Below are 20070 nucleotides of genomic sequence, written 5' to 3'. Positions count from 1 at the left end.
CTGGAAAGCTAGAGTCAGTCCACTCTACTTCCATGACTAAACCAGTACTTTTCAGGAGGCAGTATGTTTGTTTCCAACATGTTTTTTCCTGTTTGGATTTTTATTATAATTTGATTGATTATTAGTCAAGCCTATAAAATCTAAGTTCAAAAAAGAACAGAGCTGTTTCTAAGAAAATAAATGATCTAGAAAGGCTGAGCCAAGGGAATACTTACGATGAATGCAATGATCTGAGGAATGGACACAGAAACAAAAGAATTAGGGGAAAAGTGTAAAATACTCAAAGATTCTGCATTCCCAGTGCTTTGCCTTTGGGTGATTTACTTAAACTTCAAACTTAGAGTTAAAGAAAAATAAATTAGAACTGCACACATAATCCAATACGTGCATGATTTATACAAGGAATAAATGGAGTATCAAGAATAAACAGGATAACGGGCTGGCACTGTGAAATGCTCACTGTAAGGTGCGAGCCGTAAGGTTCCTATCTCGAACTCCCACAGCCTGTATTCATATGACTGAGAGCAGAGAATGATTTTAAATTTCTTAACTGCTTATACAAAAATACGAAAAGGAGAAAAAGAAAAGGAGGGAGAATGGGGATGAGCAAGAAGAATCTGTAGTAGTTTGCCCTCTATCAGAGGCCAGTTGTTTGTAGCCTTTAGAGAAATATGTCACTACCTATTTATTTTTTATGTTTTAATTTAAATATTCGCTTTACATCCTGATCATAGCTCCTCCCTCCTCTCCTCTCTGGCACTCCCTCCCACCCTCTTTCCTCTATTCCCCCCTACCTTGTCCTCAGAAAAGGGGTGCTCCCCTATCAACCCACCCCAGCATGTCAAGTTGCCTCAGGACTGAGCTCCTCCTCCTCCTCTTTTGAGGCCAGGCCAGGCAGCCCAGCTAGGGTGAAGTGATCAAAAGCTGGCAACAGAGTCCATGTCAGAGATAGCACCCACTCAGCTTACTAGGGGACCCACATGAAGATCAAAGTGCCCAATGGTTATATCTATGCAGGAGCCTAGGTCCAGTCACCCTTTGGTTGGTGTTTCTGTCTCTGTGAGCCCCCATGGGTCTAGGTTAGTTGACTCTGTTGGTCTTCTTGCAGTGTTCTTGTCACACTCTTCCACAGGACTACCTGAGCTCTTCCTAATGCTTGGCTGTGAGTCTCAGCATGTGATTCAATCAGCGGCTGGGTGAGGCTTCTCAGAGAACTGTTAAATTAGGCTCCTGTTTGTAAATATGCCCAAGCCCTCTAATGTCTCCTCCTCACTCCCCCCACATCTGATCCCCACCCTGTTTTCCTCCCCAAAGCCATTCACTAGGCTCATTATCTAATTTTTATAGAAAAAGTTAGAGATCCGAGTAACCTGTGTCCATTGTTCCACATGATCATTGGTAGTAAAATATGTACTTATGTACTTATTATGAGTTATAATTCCAAACATGCTTTTTTAAAAACTCAAAATCATCTTTCAATGAAGTTTTTAAAATACTTGAAAAAAAACTGTTGTGGTGAGGAGGCAGCTCAGTTGGTAAAGTGATTGCCACACATGTATGAGGATCTGAGTTCAATTACCCACAATCCACTCAGAAGAGCTGATACAGCAGCACTTGCCTGTAACCCCAACACTGGGGAGGCAGAGTCAAAGGGGCTCCCAAAGACCATCTGCCAACGAGGCTACATAGATCAACAAATTCTAGCTTTAGTGAGAGACTCTGCTACCCCTAAATAAGGTGTTATTGAGGAAGATACCTGATGTCAACCTCTGGCCTCTACATGTGTCACACAGTCAGGCACACGCGCACACACACACACACACACACACACACACACACACACACACACACACACACGACTCAATTGTAATATAGTAATTACCAGTCAGAAGTGCTCTTTGTTCATTAATTCTGTTGGCTCCACCTCTCTTCACGTGTCTTCACTCTTTTTAAGAGCAAGATTTTAGCCAGGGAACTAAAATTTTTCATCATTAGGATGTCTGAATAGTATTTATCCCTGTGTCTTTGAAAAGCATTGCAGAGAAAGCAAGTCTATGCTACTGTACTACTGACATTTAAACATGCATACTGTGAGTGTCAACTTGGTGGCATGCATTCTCCTAACTGAGAGACTTCATTTTCATGACGAGTTGAACTGCAAAGAACACCCTGTAACTGATCTGTGTGTGTGTGTGTGTGTGTGTGTGTGTGTGTGTGTGTGTGTGTGTGTGCAGCCCTTCCAACAACCCTGCACATGTGTCCCTGCATACACAGGTTTAGAAGCAGAATTCAATTCACTTCTGAGTGACTCTACTTGATGTAAGTGTCACTTCCTCCACAGGAATCTAGGTAGGCGAAGTGGTAGGAAAAGGAAAGGTGTAAATTGTAATCTCCATACATTATTCACCTTCCTCCAAAATGTGCAGTTGAGCTGATATGTCCTCCTGTAATCCAGAACCACGTTTAGAAAAAGTAGTTTTAAGCCTTTTTAATCTCTGAGGTAAAATAAAGGTACACTATAAAGCCAGATGGTCATACTTTATAACAGCTGGGCTGAGACAATGGACTTGTAATTTGCACAGAGCTTTCATGTAGGCAAAAATGTCTTCCTTTTATAAAGGTGGTCTGAAGGCAAGGGAGCTATTATTTGCCAATACTGCCCTCTGGTATTCTGATACTCACTGCTAATTGTGTAGCCTGTACTCTCACTCACACAGAACCATTTTCCCCTCCTGCTCTGTATGTTTGCTCAGAAGCATTTCTGCCTCTGCAACAAGCTGTATGAGGCTAGCCCCTCTGGGAAAGTTTTAATTTACAAGATCCTTACTAAAAACATTAATCTGTTTCAAAGAGATCGCATTATAAATGTAAATGCCTAATGAGCATGAGAGAAGTGCTGTAGGCTACAGTGGGTGAACTCTGAGAGTTTTCCCCTTTCCTCTTCCTATATATATTTTATGCACTCTGTATTCTAAGCCCTATAAAGAGAGCAGCTGTTGCTCACTGTGAACTGGTGCTTGTAGCCAAATGCTACATTTTCTGTGATATAGGCCTCCCTTTCCCTTTTAACCTTTTCAGGAGAAAGGAAGAAAGAAAGAAAGAAAGAAAGATAGAAAGAAAGAGAAAAAGAAAAAGAAAAAAGCTTACTATTAATAAAACAGCCAACACTGCCATTTGCATGCCAGATGCCAGGCTAAGTCCTTAACATAAATACCTTGTCTCATCTTCCCCAAGGGTTAAGTAACTTGCACAACAATTGGGTTACAAAGAAAACACAGGCTTAGATTTTGTTAGAAATTCAGGCATTAAAAGAAACACTAAAAAATTAGGAAATTCCATATGGTGATTCCTCAAGTTTTTCAATGTACCAAATGTTCATCCTTACACACCAGAGCAATAATTGTTATTCCTCTGCTTTCTTTTAATCTCTTTGCACATAAAAAGCACAGAAAACTCTATGTCTCAATAATGTCATTTACAGTCTACTTATTCTCTTTGTGTAACCTATGCCTAAAACTGATGTTTGCGGAATTCAGGGATCCTGGATGTGACCTTAAGTAGGAAGGGTTTCATTTGGTACTAAGATATTTTCAAAAGCCATGCCATATTTCTTTCAGCAAATTGGCTGGATGGCCAGAATTGTGTGTGTTATTAAATATATGAATAAATCTTTTCTTCTGTGTGGGCTCTAGTTTCTTATCAAAACAGAACTAGGAAATGGTCCTATTTTGCTCTCATCAAGGTAGCTTTTAACTTAAAAAAAAAAAACTAACCTATGGGGTTTTAACTTAAATTTTTGGATCTTTCGTTTACTTCAATGCTTATTTGTTTCTTGTCATCTATTTCCCATGACTTCCTTCAATTTAGTGACTTGATTCTGGGTAGCCTTTCTCCTCAGAAAGAACAGTAACTGTATGGAGATGTTTCTACGAACTATGTCCAACTTCCTGACGTTGTCAATATGATGATGCTGTCATTTAGACAGCTCATGGTCCAGAACAAGATACAGTACTAGATAAATATAAATCTCGAGCTTGAGCATAGCTAGTTGTAGAATGTTTAACATGAACAAAACCCTGGGTCCAACCCTCCCTGTTGCATATATAAGTATGGTGGACAGACAGGCAGGTGATCTCAACAAGAGAACTTGGAGACAGGAACAGCAGAAGTTCAAGTTCATCCTAAGTGGCATGAAAAGTTCAAGGCCAGCGTGGCTAGAAACCCTGACTCAAGAAGCAAAACTCTTATAACTCTTTAAGAAAATCTATATTTTTATGTTGAGTCATAGTCATAGTTATGCGTTGCCACATGAAGCCAGGAGCCTGCCTCATTCTAAACAAATGTTCTTCATAGTTGACAGTATGAATTTATGGAGTCTCCAGACATTTCCTACTACTTGGTAGCTATGGAGAATATTTTTGCTGGTATCGTCTGATGGCTGTCCAGTGTTTTCTCATTTCCTCTTTGGTTCCTTCAATAATTAAGCAAACCAGAAAGAAATCAACTTCCTGGCTCTTAGTCCACAAGACTTCATCACCTTCGTCAGTGTTCTCACCACCCTCATGTAGATGGGAAAACACCACAGAAATGACCATCATAGGCCTTCTCAAGCCCAGTTAGAATTGCTGTCAGCTATTCATCAGAGAGGACTGTTCAGACATGGATTGAAGGCAACAGAAAGTCTTTATTAGCCTGCCAGCACTACAGTGGGTCTTTGGCCCAGTGTTGCCCGGAGCCTTTCTCAGGGTGAGCTTTTAAAATAGAAGAGCCAGGTTCTGGCTTAACATACTTCAGTTAACAAGAACAGCTAACCAGAAGCAGGACTTCAGAAGCTAAAAGGAAGGTTAGTACATTTTGAGACTTTCCTAGCTCTATATGGACTTTGATGAATTAGGCCTTGGTTTTAGTGTTGGCTGGTGGTGCTGCTTTCATGCTGAGTTTTACCACCTGAATGGTATTTCTATCATGGAATCAGTTGTGTTAAGGTCTGGAGCCTACTAAGGTCTGAGGCCCTGTTACACTCCCCACTGGTCTTAGTGAATGAGTCGAATCACAGACTCCTCCTGTTTTAGTTTAAGATACAGAGCCTTGTTGTTAACCCAATCATAGTGAGAATTAAATCCCCAGCCAGTGCTCATAACAGAGTAGTTAGCCACAGGAACCAAGAGAACAGAGACTGGTACCAATTATTTCCCCAACCATAGCAAGGGGTTTTTTCTAATTATTCCTGATCAATTATCCTAGAAATAACTTGTTTCTCACAAAGCCATACATAGTTTCCTTTGTCTCAGGAGAAGTCTAAGCCTCTCCAATTTTGTAGGACCATTTCTCAAAGCGAATCTAACTGATGTTTTAATTCAGAAACAGAAATTTATCCCAGTTGAAGCTCCCTCCCTGCTCTCCTCCGGACCCACCCTCCTTTCTCCATCTCCATGCCCTATTCCTCAGAAAAGGGTAACCCCCCATCCACCCACCCCAGCTCATCAAGTCACATCAGGACTGAGTTTGTCCTCTTCCCCTGTGGCCTGGCAAGGCAATCCTGTCAGGGGAAAATGATTTTTAAAAAAAGCAGGCAACAGAGTAAATGTCAGAGACAGTTCTTGCTCCCCTTACTAGTGGACACACATGGAGCCTCAGCTGCCCATCAGCTATGTCCCTGCATGGGTCCTTGGTTGGTACGTCAGACTGCACACACCCCTCTGGGTCCTGGCTAGTTGGCTCTGTTGGTCTTCTTGTGGAGCTCTTCTCACCTCTAGGTTAATTATCCTTCCCCCAGACTTTTCTACTAGACTCCCTTTGCCTTGCTCAATGTTTGGTTGTGAGTCTCGGCATCTGAGAAACTGAAATGTTTAATATGTCTAGGTGCTGATCCTATCTACTTAGTTTAGAAAGCATCAGAAGAGGCAAGCTTAGTCAAACCACTAGCACATGGCCACTAAGTAGTCTCAGAGGTCCAGTAATAGTGTTGTTATCCATATAAATTAACTCGTAAGTCAGAATAGCAGATATCAGAATAAGTGACTATGTTAAAGCATTTAGATATTAGACAAGTTATAGCCCCGTATAAGTCCTCTAGTGTTAATTTGGGCTGCCCCCAGTCACAGTGAATTTTATCAGTCAAAGGACTGACACTCTGGTTAGTTCCTATCCTAATGTAGTACAGGGGCCAGGTATCTAAGCATAAACAGCAATCCTGGCCAATTTGTGGCTGAGAATGGTTAGCTCTATCTCTGGGGTCCCTTCCTGTGCTGTAGAGTCTGATTCCCCAGGCTTTCCCTGTTTCCCAAGGCCAGAATCTTTTCTAAAGGAATTTTTCTGGAAGCTTCAGTTCTACAAACCCAAATTTTGTAGTGGAGACTCCCTTGTCATGGGCAATTAGGGGGCCTAGTCACACGGCATGCACAAAATTGTAAACTATATATTCTATCTCAAAAAAGAAATCTCCATCTCTTCCTTGTCCAATAGAACCAAACATTTAAAGTGGGCATCAGTGAGCAAAGTTCACAATGAAATATGGGTTTCTGGTTTGTAGTCATATTAGTGAATACCTTCCATTTATCTGTCTTCCTTAGTTCCCAGGTCCAGGCCTGAGGGCTGTGGGGTTTAGACCATGTCCCTTCAAGAGGAGGCAAAGGGTCAGGGGATGGAAGGACCTGAGGTTCAATGAAACCTTAATTTCAATGGGTCCACTGCCCAAAAAAGTGCCTGTGGCTTCCTTTCTTGACCTGAATAAAGTAGATCTATGGTATAGTGCCAGATATCATCACAGCCATGAGAGTGGAGAGAATCATTGGTCAGAGTCCTTTCCAATTTGTCTTCAGTGTCACTTTGGCTACCTGCATGGCACAGACATCACCACAGGACTGGAAGAAGAAGAAACTTGTGGTGGACTCAGATGTCGGCTGTGTCTCTTGGATAGTCTGATGGAGTCTTTATGGAGGACTGGAGTGTCTGTAGTGACTTGAGAAATGAATGGTTCTGCCAACTGCTGCTCTATGAGCCTGGGAAGCACTGGGGAATATCTTCCAAACATACTCTGAAAAGGGGTAAATCCTTATCTACATGGGGTGCAGTGGATTGAAGCAAAGGAGGGAGTTCTATCCATCCTTTGGTAAACTCTAATGAGAGTTTTGTTAAAAAGATTTTGTTTGCTTGCTTGCTTTTCTTTTCTTTTCTTTTTTTTAAATGTCCTATTTATTTTTTAACCTGGCCAGAACTCTAAGATCTGTATGTACAAAGACATTTTCAATCTATGTCTAAAGCTTTAGTTGAGTGGTTTTAGATATAAAAGCCAGGTTATTGTCAGACCCTATTGTTAGGGGAAGGCTAAATCAGGGGACCAGTTCCTGGAGGAACTTTCTAGCTCCTATTTGAGCAGGTTCAGTCCAGGTAAGGAATGTTTCTACTGGAAAAGGTATCTTTAAACTACCAAGAACTTTTACCCTCTCCCAGCAGACCAGATCTTGAAGAAGTACGTTTTTCCATAATTTGTGGGGGTATTGATCTCTCATTTTGACCCCTTCCTGGGTAAAGGCTTTCTGTTTTGGATTCACTTGAGTAGAAATCTGGTACATGGCTGAGACATTCCATATTATGCTGTCCAGTTTAGGTATAACATACCTTGGTCTGAGCAACTCAGAAAGTTTTGTGGACTGCAGATGAGCAGCCTGGTACAGGCCAGTTACTAATGGTCCTGTCAGTTGTTCCTGGGAGAATGATCTTTCTCTCTCATGTCCTCCATCAACCTGTGAGTTTGAGCCTCCATTTCTCATTTACCATGGAGTCTCAGGCAGTAGCAGGTCATGGTATGTCATCAGAATATCAATAGGCCCCACTGATCTTAGGGCTGTTTGTTGGGCAGCCAGGGCAGCAGCTGAACAATGAAGGTCAGCCATTTGTACGTGAAAGCCAGAAAGCCCCTAGGAGGGCCAAGATTTTTTAATATCCTCTTCCCCAATCCTGAAAAGACCTCTTTTTTATAGACCACACCATAGACATCCCTGGTAGTAAAAACATACTGACTGATGGCCCATGTATATGGAAGTGGACATTCCTTTCCCCTCCTGAGAGTCTGGATTAAATCAATCAGTTTTCTCTGGCCTCGGGTATCTGACTTGGGCCCAGATCATTTCAGATAAAGTAGCTACTGCAGCTATCAGGTACCTGTTTTTATCATTCATCTTTAGACAGTCAGGGATGAGCACCTGTGGGTTATCATCAGGCAAGAGGGTAGTGTGATTGATGGCGGTGGGTTTCTCAAACCAGAATCAAGGCTGGGCCAGGATTAGGGCTGAGCCCTGGGTCTCACAATCATTAGAGAGTCAGCATTTTGGTCCTTTACAGAGGAAGGACTCAACTATGTCATGAGGTGTTGTGAGCTTAAGACCCAGACTTAATATGTTTGTTTTCTTTCCTCAAACAGTAGCTTCCACAGCTGTTAGAGAGATGGAGCCATCCTGTGGCTACAGGATCCAATCATTTTGACTACTATGTCACAGGGAGTTTCCAAATTTTGGGTTAAACCCCTTTTTGTCTTTTGTCTAGCCTCAGTTCAGATTAGGAGCTTAGTGCTCTGCCTCCCCTTTGTGCTGGTGTATAGAGGCCTTGCTATTTCCACAAACTCTAGGTATTCAGAGGAAGCAGTATCCAGTTGTACCTGACTCTCAAATCTTAAACTCTCAAACTTGTCTCTTAGTCTTTGGAGTTAAGATCTGAAGGATGGTAGCGGTCCTACTCTGAGACAAGCTCCTTTTGCCTCCCCTCAGCTGACAGCCATGGTAGGTGTCTTCTGATGTACAAAGTTGAGCTTTCTTAGCTGACATTCTGTAGTCCAAGGTCTACAGCTCTAACATCAGTCCCTCAGGAACCATTTTTCCAGAAAACCCATGACAGAAGGGCAGGAAGTCTACATTTGGTGTCTTTAAACTCTGAGGCAACCTGGTCCAGGTATGGTGCTCACTGTCACCTCCAGGCGGGTCTGTCCACTTAAAATCAACGATGAACTGACTCATCTCCACCAACAGGAGGCCAAAGAGCACGTCTTTCATTCAGGTCCAAGACAGTGAACACCTGTTTCTCTGGAAGACTCGAACTCATGAGAATCAAAGGTCCGTGTTTCTTCACAGGCAGGATAGGTATAGTCCAGGGTGACCGCAGGGCTCCAGGATGCCTGTCTGCTCAAGCCAGGCAATATGGACTGCAATTTCCCCTGTGGTTCCCAGGCTTGTTGGGTATTGTTTGGTCTGGACAGAGGTAGCTGAACTAGTTTGTTGAACTGGTATAGGAGCTTGGGCGTGGTCTAGGCCTGGAGGGTTGGCATATTCTGACAGTGGGTGAAATACCAAAATATTGCTGGGTATCTGCAAGTATAACTGTATCTCATCATCAGAGAAGGTGAGGGTGATGTTCAGTTTCTGCAAAAGGTCTTGTCCCAATCAGTTCTCTGTTGTTATCTATCCTTTAAGCTACCGCCAGCACTGGGACATGGCAGTAATATTTTCCCCTAGTATCTGGGGCCAACCTGGGTGACAAGGGAATTTTTTTTTTATCAGCTGTCTTTAATCTTTCTACAAAGAGCCTAGTGAAGTTGTTTAAAGTCTCTTTGGTTAGTGTTGGACAAAATAGAAAATCTGTTCTGCCCAGGCTGCATTGTCTGACAGCAATGCCCCCGCCCAGCCCAGGGACTAAGTAACAGTCCTTTTTCCCCTCTTTTTTTTTTCCCCTCAGAGAATGATGAGTTTTACAAGTAACTGATTGAAAAAAGAGACATAAATTATTATGAAAGAGAATGAAGCAGAACTTTCTCTTTTCCTTCAGGCTCAGTCCAGAAGAACTTTTCTCTTTTTCCAGGGCTGCTTAAAGAGGCGGGGAAAGGGAATGGTCACTTGGGGGAACTATTTCCCACTCACCCTGCTTAGGTGCCAGGAAGCATCCTGGAAGAGGCCAGGCCTCTCCCCACCTCCACTCAGGGACCAACCCTGACTGTGAGCAAGAGTCAAGCATCAAAGTAAACAAGGGCTCCTGATCCTGGAGTGGGACAGAGAGAGGAATTTGGGGTTTCTCTGGGTGACCTGGCAGAGCCAAAAGGATTTAGTTATCCAACGGGATGGGGCACAGGTCTTAAGCCAGAGAGTTCTCACACTAGAGAAAGACCCTGGTCAATACAGAGGAAAAAGAACTGACAAAAACACATAGAAAGACACACAGAGGGACACACACACACACACACACACACACACACACACACACACACACACACACACACACACAGAGTTTGGTTTCCTGAAACATTCTTACTCTATAGCCCACAATGGCCTTGTGTTTTCAATCCTGCCTTGGCCTCCTGGAAATTGATATTACAGACCTCTGCCATGCCTGGCTTGCTGGACTTCTTCAACACTCAGATAATAGTAACAGAAAATAGAGCAAAGGAGCCAGGTTAGCCTATCATTTATGAGCTAGCTACTGGTTTGAGCTTGGCTTCTCCCACTCCAGGATATTTTACTTTCTCTCTTTAACATATCATTCTCTGTTGCATAATCCTGAGCTGGGGGGAGAGCCGTTCCTCTTTCCCTTTCTTTGGATGCCATTATGCGTTATTATGGATTTTAGGGGGGCGTTTGTTTGTTTGTTTGTTTGTTTGTTTTGTAGAACAACCTGAATTTTTTTCTGAGAAGATTTTTTGAAAAAACTATAGCTGCTAGACTATGATTTGTATCCTCTCCAGTTCAAGATTAGACACCGTAATCTGAACTCTGTGGGAACCTGTATTCATATACACACACACACACACACACACACACACACACACACACACACACACGTATGCACACATGCATGCACGCACACACGCACACTCAGAAGAGGGGAGAAGAGAAGGAAAGAGAGGGAGGGTGGGTGGGGGAGAATTTTAAAAATAATACAATTAATTTAAGAAAGGACTCAACCACCGTGTGGAAAGAGTGGTTCAAACTACGGGATCTTGTGGCTTGGCAGAGAGGCATCTTTTTTTTTAGTCGAAATGCTAGAGAGCAGTAGGGTGTGACCTACCTCCTCTGTCCCAGCATCCCATGAAGATTTAAAGACTATATGCTGCACATGTGTGGATTTCTCATGAGAGAGAGGGAAAGGAGTACTATTTCAGGTCAAGAATGACATTGGCAGAAATATGGTCAATGGATGGAAAGTTGATGCACTGGGCTGTTGTTATCCTAAAGATGAAGTTCTCAGTGGATTCCAGGTAGAAACTTCCTCTGCCCATCTTTAGACAGCTCTGAGTTCAGGTTAAAAATATTCTAGGGAAAAAAGCCTTAGATACAGAGAGTAGACAACTAGGAAGATCGCTCTGTGGATAAAGCACTTGCTTTGCAAATGTAAGAATCAGAGTTCAGATGCCCAACACACACTTAAATGTCCAGTGGGCATGGGGACCACCTATAATCCCAACACTTGGGAAGCTAAAACAGAAGGTTCCCAGAGAAATCTGTCTAGCTACACTAGCCAAATTGATAAACTCCAGGATCAACAAAAGAACCCAAAGGCTCAGCCAGTTAATAAAGTGAAGAATACCCAAAGAAGATGACTTTTGTCAATCTTTGGCTTCTTCATGCAAGGTACAGACAATCACTACCCCTACATACATAAGCATACATATACACATGTCATTCTATATCACATCAAAACCTACACAAGAACAAAAAGAGAAGCTGAGGCACAGTGTGGATGTACACAGAAGTTGGCGTTAACTAGGATTTGTTAAATTTTATTCAATCTTTCAAATGTTTATACCAGTCATGATTGCACATTGTTACTCCACATACAAGCTATGAGTCTTCCTTTAAGGATACCAACTATTATAGTTTTGGTCTGAAAAATCAGGAATTCTAGATTGTCCAGTATTTGCCAGGAAATCCTTTCTTGATGAAAGGCCACTCCTGCATTTGCCTGGTTTTCACTAAATGCCGAAACTATTCTGTTAAACTGGGCTGCAGACACAAAGGAAACCCATTTCAACCCCTCCAGTCAGGTGAAAAAAGCCACTGGCACTTTGTCCAGGGATCTACAGCAATGTTCCTGGAGCCAGAGACTCATACAATGTTCCCGCCTGCCTCGCTGCTGGAAGCTAGGGCCTCTCGATGGAAATAATCATTTTTAATAATGCAGATCATCACAAGAGCTCGTGGGAAATCACTCTAAATATTACCCTTGGACTTTTGTGTAGAAATATAGTGAGGGGAAATTGTCCCGATGATGCTCAAGGGTTAGAATAATATGGAAAAACCAACTCAGTTCAAATAATTTATTGTCTCTGCCATGCTTTCTGCATAGCACAGCTTAAGCTGTCATTCACTGAAAGGCTATTTATACAGTCTGAAGTTCCAAAGGATTCCTGGATTTGCGTTCTTCTACTCCTTCTAAATGATGCATAATAAGCCACTCCACAGAGGTCTTTTGTAATGAATGTGGTACTGTTTAGTTTGGGCCCCTTCAAAGGGATGGAAGAACAGTAAACGGCTGTTTGAAATTTCATCTTATAGAAACTATACCCTGCCACTACCTGAATTTGTTAGCATCTTTAAAAGCAACCTTTTTCCCAGACAAAACCAAATCAATCTTTGTGTTCTTGACATTTCATTATAAAGGGCAATGAAGGGTATAAATAGAAACCTCAAGAAATGGAGAGCAGTTTCTCTACAGGGGCATCCTGGAGGAGATGTGCTGACTGATGTTGGTGGTGTTTTCTCTTAAACAGTGGCCAAGTTTTTCTTGGCATCTTTTGGTGTGACGATAATGTGTACTTTCTAGTGAGGCATGGCAGTGTGGAGAGGTGAGTTGCAGTTGTCCAGACTAATCTCACACCGGGAGTTCCGAGGAACCCCAGCTCCACACTCTCTAGCTTTCCTCTGATGGCAGAAGTACAGGTGTCTGCCACTTCCTCTACATCCTTCCTCTCGTGGTTTGCAGAAGCATGCACAACAGAACATAGGCATAGTGTGTGAGAGGCACATGAGGTGAGAAGCTGACACTTAGCCTAAATGGCACAGTGTTCACCAGATATTAAAGTATAGCTTTAACAAAAATCAGAGAACTGTATCAATGATAACATCTTACTTATAATGTTTTTTTCATTTTTCCCTGTTACTGAATCTAGATTCTTTTTAGAATCTATAGAAGACATACTAATTATAGTTTCCCATCCTTCTACTCCTCCCAGTTTCTCCCTACTTCCTCTCCCTTCTGGATCTACTCTCTTTCTGTCTCTTGTTAGAAAAGAACAGGCTTCTAAGATATAACATCCAAACATAATAAAATATAATATAATAAGATGCTGTAAAAAAAATAAATAAAAACAAAAACAAAAAAAAAACAATGAGGATGGACAAGGCAACCCAGCAGGAGGAAAAGCATCCCAAGAGCCAGTACAAGAATTAGAGACTCACTCATTCACACATTCAGAAGTCCCATGAAAATACTAAGCTGAAACCTATAGTATGTGCACAGAGGACCTGATGCAAACCGTGTAGGCCCTGTGCTTGCTTCTTCAGTCTCTGTGAGTTCATATGAGCCTTGCATAGTTGATCCAGAGGGCTTTTACACTCATTCTGCCTCTTTTCCACAGGGTTCTCTGAGCCCTGAAGGGAGAAAGTTATGGAGACATCCCATTTAGAAGTGTGTGTTCTAAGTATTCTTTCTTTGCATAATGTATGGTTGTTGGTCTCTATATTAATTCCCATCTGCTGTAAAAGGAAGATTCTATGACGATGACTAAAAAGACTCTGATCAATGAGTATTGCAGAATATTAATAGGAGTCATTTTATAGACACTTTCTTTTTAGGTCAGTGGTGTTTGGTTTTACCCTTTGTCTCTGGGATGTCCTGTTTCTAGTTCTTGATCATTCAAACAGTACAGGGTAAGGGATTCAGCTCATGGAGTGAGCCTTAAGTCAAATCAGACGTTGGTTAGATAACCCCATAAGGCTCTTGCCACTGTTGCAATAGCACATCTTGGAGGGAGGACAGATTGTAGATCAAAGGCTTAATGGCTGTGCTGGTGTTTCTATTTCTCTGGCAGAAGCCTGAAGAGTAATTTCCTCTACCAAAGACACTAGAGCTTAGGGGTGAAGGCTCCATCTAGGCACCAGCTCTACTTCTCTATGTTCAATGAGTTGTATGGGTGTTTTTTGTTTTTGTTTTTGTTTTTGTTTTTGTTTTTTTACGTGTTAAATACTCTTTATTTGATATCATACACAAACCACAGAAGTGTCTTTCAGTGGTAAAAGGCAGCATCCTTGACATAGGGAATTCTAAATAAATCAGCATCCTTAAGAACAGTTGCTTTTTGCCGTTTAGCCACTGCCTGTAACAGGCCAGTGAAACAAACTGAAACACAGATGAACCTTCTTGTTTCTGAGAAGGTGATAAGAGTTTTCCCAGTGTTTACACATATTCATATGCCCAGTTATATAAATCCAAGTATAAAACCATTTAATAGGTTTGAGATGACCCCCCCCCCAATCTTTGTGGAAAGTAGAGCATCTTGAGGGAGAACAGTGATAGTATGTATGCGACTGCATTGTTACTTTAAAAAAGGTCATATCCACTTTACTACAAGTCAGGTTTACTTGAATCAGGACTGTCCAACAAAAACATCGTTAGCCATTCATGATCTGAATTTGGGGGTATGAATTAAATTACGGTGTACATTAAAAGCCATGAGACAACTGTTTTGTAATAAATAAGGCAGTGGAATTACTCATTGGTAGCCTTTTTAAGATAAGCTATTAGGTCTGCCCTCTCTCCCTTCTTCTTAATTCCAGCGAAGATCATCTTTGTTCCAGGGATGTACTTTTTGGGATTCTCCAAATACTCCATCAGGGTGTCCTCTCCCCAGGTGATGCCTTTGTTCTTGTTGGCATCTGTGTAGGAGAATCCAGCGGCCTGACCTGTCTTCCGCCCAAACAGTCCATGGAGATTTGGTCCGGTCTTATGCTTGCCTCCCTTTTCCACAGTGTGGCACTGGGCGCACTTCTGAACAAAAATCTTCTTGCCTTTCTCGACATCACCCATTTTTTTAATTTGCTCCAGGCTGGTAGACACCACAAGCGTTACAACCCGAACACCGACGTCCCGCTCTCATGGGTGTTGTTCTTGGCACCTGGGCTCTGCTGTTGGCTTGTGGAGACAAGCCTTTGTGTTCACAACAGTATAAGTTGTTTGGGGGAGTTCCCTGAGACCTCCTTGACCAACAACTCAACTGAATGCAAACCAGTCTTGCTACTAAAAGCTTGGTTATCTCTTATTTAATGGCTAATATCACATAAATTTGTGGATAAATGGATTGAGCTAGAAATGATCATAATGAGTGAGTTAACCCAGAAGCAGAAAGACTCAGATGGTATATACTCACTTATATCTGCATACTAGCCCAAGGGGCATGTCCCATGAAAGCCTTCACTTACCAGAAAACTGGGACAGAGGGGAGGACATCCTATTGGGACTCTAAATGAGAGAAGCATGGGAGAATAGCAAAGTAGAAGGATCCAGAGGGTCCTAGAAACCTACAAGTAGAACATTATGATAGGAAGATTTGGGCCCAGGGGTCCCGTTCAAACTACGATACCAGCCAAGGACAATACAGGCGGTAAACTTTAAACCCCTATCCAGATCTAGCCAATGGTCAGAACATTCTCCACAGTTGAGTGGAGAGTGGGATATGACTTTCTCACGTACTCTGGTACCTCACATTTGACCATGTCCCCTGGAGGGGGAGACCTGGTGGCACTCAGAGGAAGGACAGCAGGTTGCCAAGAAGAGACTTGATACCCTATGAGCATATACAGGGGGAGGTAATCTCCCTCAGGAACAGTCATAGGGGAGGGGAATAATGGGAAAATGGGAGGGAGGGAAGAATGGGAGGATACAAGGGATGGGATAAACATTGAGATGTAACAAGAATAAATTAATTTTAAAAATTTTAAAAAATTAAAAAAAAAGTATATAGCATATTTACTACTCTGTGCTTGTGTTACCACATTTGGGTGTTTTGTTTTTTTGTTTTTTGTTTTGTTTTGTTTTGTTTTGTTTTTCTAGATCCAGCCATTTGACTGAAAAACTTTGGATGTCATTTTTAAGTATAAAATACATTTTTTTATTTATATTCTTATAGTGAGGAGGATGAATTAGCTTGCAGGACAATTCTTGGGTAGTATTACAACATACTTTTTATTTCCAAGGAATGGAATCAAACACCAACTGAGACTACAGGGTATACACTAGAAATCAGCAAATGCTGGCAACAGAGTAGGAAAAAGACAAAGAAATGAAGCCTAAATACAGGGAACCCTTCTCAGGGATCTGTTGACCACAGCCAGAGCCAGGGCTGGATCACACAGTGGCCACAAGTTCCCTGACAGAAGGAAAGAAGGAGGGGCAGGGAGGATGTACTGGGCTGTGGGTTAGTACCAGGCAAGTCACACTTGCTATTTACATAAAATAGTTGGCTCTATTTCTTAGAAATACACACAGAAAGAAATGAAGATTTGATCATTACTTTATGAATCTGTCACTTTACGATACTGACATCATCAGAAATAGAGACACTTCATTCAGATTTGAATTACAGTAGCAGGAAAGAAATATGAAAACATCATCACTGGCCCTTAATACAAAACCTCTACCCCACCTGACACTCTCCCCTTGTCCTAAAACTCCCTCCCTGCCCCGCCCACAAACAGCCACCACTTCTGGGACTTCCTTTCATTATTGCCATCTCCTGTACACGCCAGTGTCATGTGACCTTCTGTAAAGCTGGCTCTGCAGGCTTGAACAACTGAAAAGTGAACCATGCCAAGGTCCTGCAAATATGTCTCTGCTTTCCTTTATACCACAAACTTTTTAAAGAATCTGGTCTTTCAACAAGAGCAATAGCTTTTCCAAAAAATATAATCCTTACAAAAGGAGAGGGGGGCCAGTTCTGACTACTCCAATCAGGTCATCTTATCAAAGCACAGCAGTTCAGAAAGTCACAAAGCCCACCAAACACAGGTGACAGGGGACTGGGAGAAGAGACTAACAGGACAGGCTTCCTCCAGGCACATGCTCTCATGGCTGGAGGAGCTGGTGGGATGGGCAGGACACCGTGTACTCAGAGGTCTGGCTGGCTGGCTGTCCTCCACTGAAAGAGTTGCCAAGTTAGGATGTTTTGGTTTAAAATTTCTCATGGGGACAGGAACCCCTGAAGGGAGTACATTTTTTTTTTTTACAAGGATCCCACATAATCTTTATTGTCAACTTGATACAATGCAAAGTCTTCTGGGAAGAGGTGTCACAATTAAGGCATTTCCAGATCAGACTGGCCTGAGGCCATATCAATGGGAAGTTGTCTTGATTGATTATTGTTATTAAATAGGCCTTCCCAGTGTTAACAGAATCATCCCCAGAAAGTGGTCCTGGATATATAAGAACGTTAGCTAAGTGAGCAGAGTAAAAGAGCCATCTGTATGTTTATGACCTATCTGCACACATTTTTTGATTCTTCTCTATGTCTACATTTCTAAACCCTAATCCACAAAATGTTTGTTGGCTAATATATATGAGGGCAATACATACAGTTTTAATTTATTATAATTTTTTCAGATTACGTCCTGCTGTTATCCTCTCTCTTGCATTTCCTGTTTTCTCCCTCCCTCCCTCCCCCCTCCCTCCCTCCCTTCTTCTTCTGCCCCATTCCCCTCCCCTAGACCTCTGACAGAAGGAGACCTCCTTCTCCCACCATATGGCCACAGCATATCAGGACTCATCCAGATAGCCTGCTTCTCCATCCTCTGTGTGCCACAGGACCTCCCCACCAAGCAGAAGTGATCAAATCTGGATACCAGAGTTCATGTCAGAGGCAGTTCCCACTCTCCTGCTCTCCCCACAACCTTGGAGAATGAGCTGTCCATTGGCTAGATCTGAGCAGGTTTACTGCAGGTTTGTGTAGCCCTGTCCCCCATCCACCTCCCTGTCCAAATCAGCCCTCCTTGGTGGTCTCCTTTTGGGGTTCCTGAAACCTCTGGGTCCTTCCATCTCCCATTCTTCCATACCACTCTGGGCACTCCACCAGGAATCCAGCAGCGAGTCCCAGTATCTGTCCCAATCCCCTGCTGGGTGGAGTCTCTCAGAAGACATCCATATTGGGATAATATTCACTTATAAGTGAGAACATACCATTTGTGTCTTTCTGAGTTTTGGTTACCTCACTCAGGATGATCATTTCTAGTTCAATTCATTTGTTTGCAATTTTCAAGATTTCCTTGTTTTAAATAGCTGAGTAGTCTTTCATTATGTCCATTCCAAAATGACTCTGAGATTCCATCTTAAACCCATCAGAATGGCTAAGATCAAAAACTCAAGTAACAGCACATGGTGGTAAGGATATGGAGAAAGAGTAACACTTCTCCATTGCTGGTAGAAGTGCAAACTCATACAACCACTTTAGAAATCAATCTAGTGGTTCTCAGAAAATTGGGACTAGTGCTACTTCAAGACTCAGCTATACCACTCTTGGAAATATATCCAAAGGATGCCCCACCATACAACAAAGACATTTGTTCAACTATGTTCATAGAAAGAAATACATTTAAAAATAGTGGACACAGGGCGAGAATGAGAGCTGTTGTCCAAGAGCTTCTATGTAAAAATGACAATTAATAAAAAGGAAAGGAAAACAAAAAAGTCTTTCCAGTGGTTTTAAGGGTTCTAACAATAAGCTGAAAGGAGGATGAGAAGATGGAGACAGAAAATGACAGTTTCTATTGATGGTCTGCCTGTCCCACATGGTTTAGCTGGCCTCCATCAGAGTTTCTTTCTGCCCTGGGGCTCTTCAGGCTTGGACTCAAAGCTGGAGTCTGAACCCTCACTGAAAGCAGAGATGATGCTGACCTTGGTGTTGGTGTAGAGGCTGTTATCTGAGGAGAGGTAGTTAGTTTGCAGCTGGGCACTTGACCTTGCCTTCTCCAGTGCATGGACTTGTTGCTCCTTCTGCCACCTGAGATCAACAATGTCTTGCTAGTGAATATAGCTTTTCCTTTGCATATGCTAGATATACTCTGTAGCTTTGTCTAAGATCTGGGCCTGGGATTCCCTCACTCCTTGGAATGATGGGATTGAGTCCTTCACACAGTGACAGCTGTCTTTGATGTGGTCTCTATGTTTTCATTCCAGTGCCTTATAATGAGCTAGTTTGTTGGCATCACGCTCCACCTCCTTGTCATTGTTATTGACCATTTCCTAAGGCCCAGGGATGCCATGGCAGTGGCATCCAGGGACGGAAGGTTGGATGGAAGGGAGAAGTCAGTGACAACAACAAGCCAAGTGTCCCCTTAACCCCACAGACACTCACTCATTTCCCCCAACTCACTCACACTATGATGTCATTTTTTAACAACCAAATAATTCTCCATTGTGTAAATGTATCACATCTTCTTTATCCATTCTTCAGTTGAGGGACATCTAGTTTGTTCCTTCTATGAAGGAAACAACAGTGAACATGGTTGAGCAAGTGTCTGTATGGTAGGATGGAACATCCTTTGGGTATATGTTCATGAGATGCATAGCTAGATCTTGAAATAAATTGATTGCCAGTTTTCTGAGGGACTGTCTGTCATACTGATTGCCATGGTAGCTGCATAGGTTTGCACTCTCATCTCCAATGTAGGAAGGTTCCTCTTACTCCACACTCTTCCCAGCTGGAATTGTCACTTGTGTAATTTATCTTATTCATCTTGATAGCTGTAAGATGGAATCTCAAAATAGTTTTGATGTTCAAATAAACCTAAGAATGTTGAACATTTCTTTAAGTGTTTCTTGCCCATTTGAGTTTCCTCTATTGAGAATTCTCTTTTTATATTAGACTGCCATTTCTTTAATTTTTATTGTTTTCTCACATATCCAATCCTGCCTAAGTTTCCTCTCCTTCCCCTTCTTCCAGTCTCTCCACCTTCCACTTCCACTTTCTACAAGATCCACCCCCTTTCTCCTCCCCTCAGAAAAAGGTAGGCCTCCCAGGGACATCAACCAAACATGGCATAA

General features: G+C 42.3%; 1 protein-coding gene and 1 pseudogene across 1 annotated transcript; both read right to left on the bottom strand.

Moving 5' to 3' along the window:
* Positions 1-14675: 14675 nt before the first annotated feature.
* LOC127188490 (cytochrome c, somatic) lies at positions 14676-15078 on the bottom strand. The gene has a single exon (XM_051144935.1). The coding sequence runs from the start codon at positions 15064-15066 to the stop codon at positions 14749-14751; it is 318 nt and encodes a 105-aa protein (XP_051000892.1). The 5' UTR covers positions 15067-15078; the 3' UTR covers positions 14676-14748.
* Positions 15079-18834: 3756 nt separating this feature from the next.
* LOC127188479 (protein max-like) lies at positions 18835-19266 on the bottom strand (annotated as a pseudogene).
* Positions 19267-20070: the final 804 nt, after the last annotated feature.

The sequence above is a fragment of the Acomys russatus genome, chromosome 1 (genome assembly GCF_903995435.1).
Source record: "Acomys russatus chromosome 1, mAcoRus1.1, whole genome shotgun sequence".
NCBI classification, from domain to species: Eukaryota; Metazoa; Chordata; class Mammalia; order Rodentia; family Muridae; genus Acomys; species Acomys russatus.
This window is presented reverse-complemented; position numbering and strand designations above follow the sequence as displayed.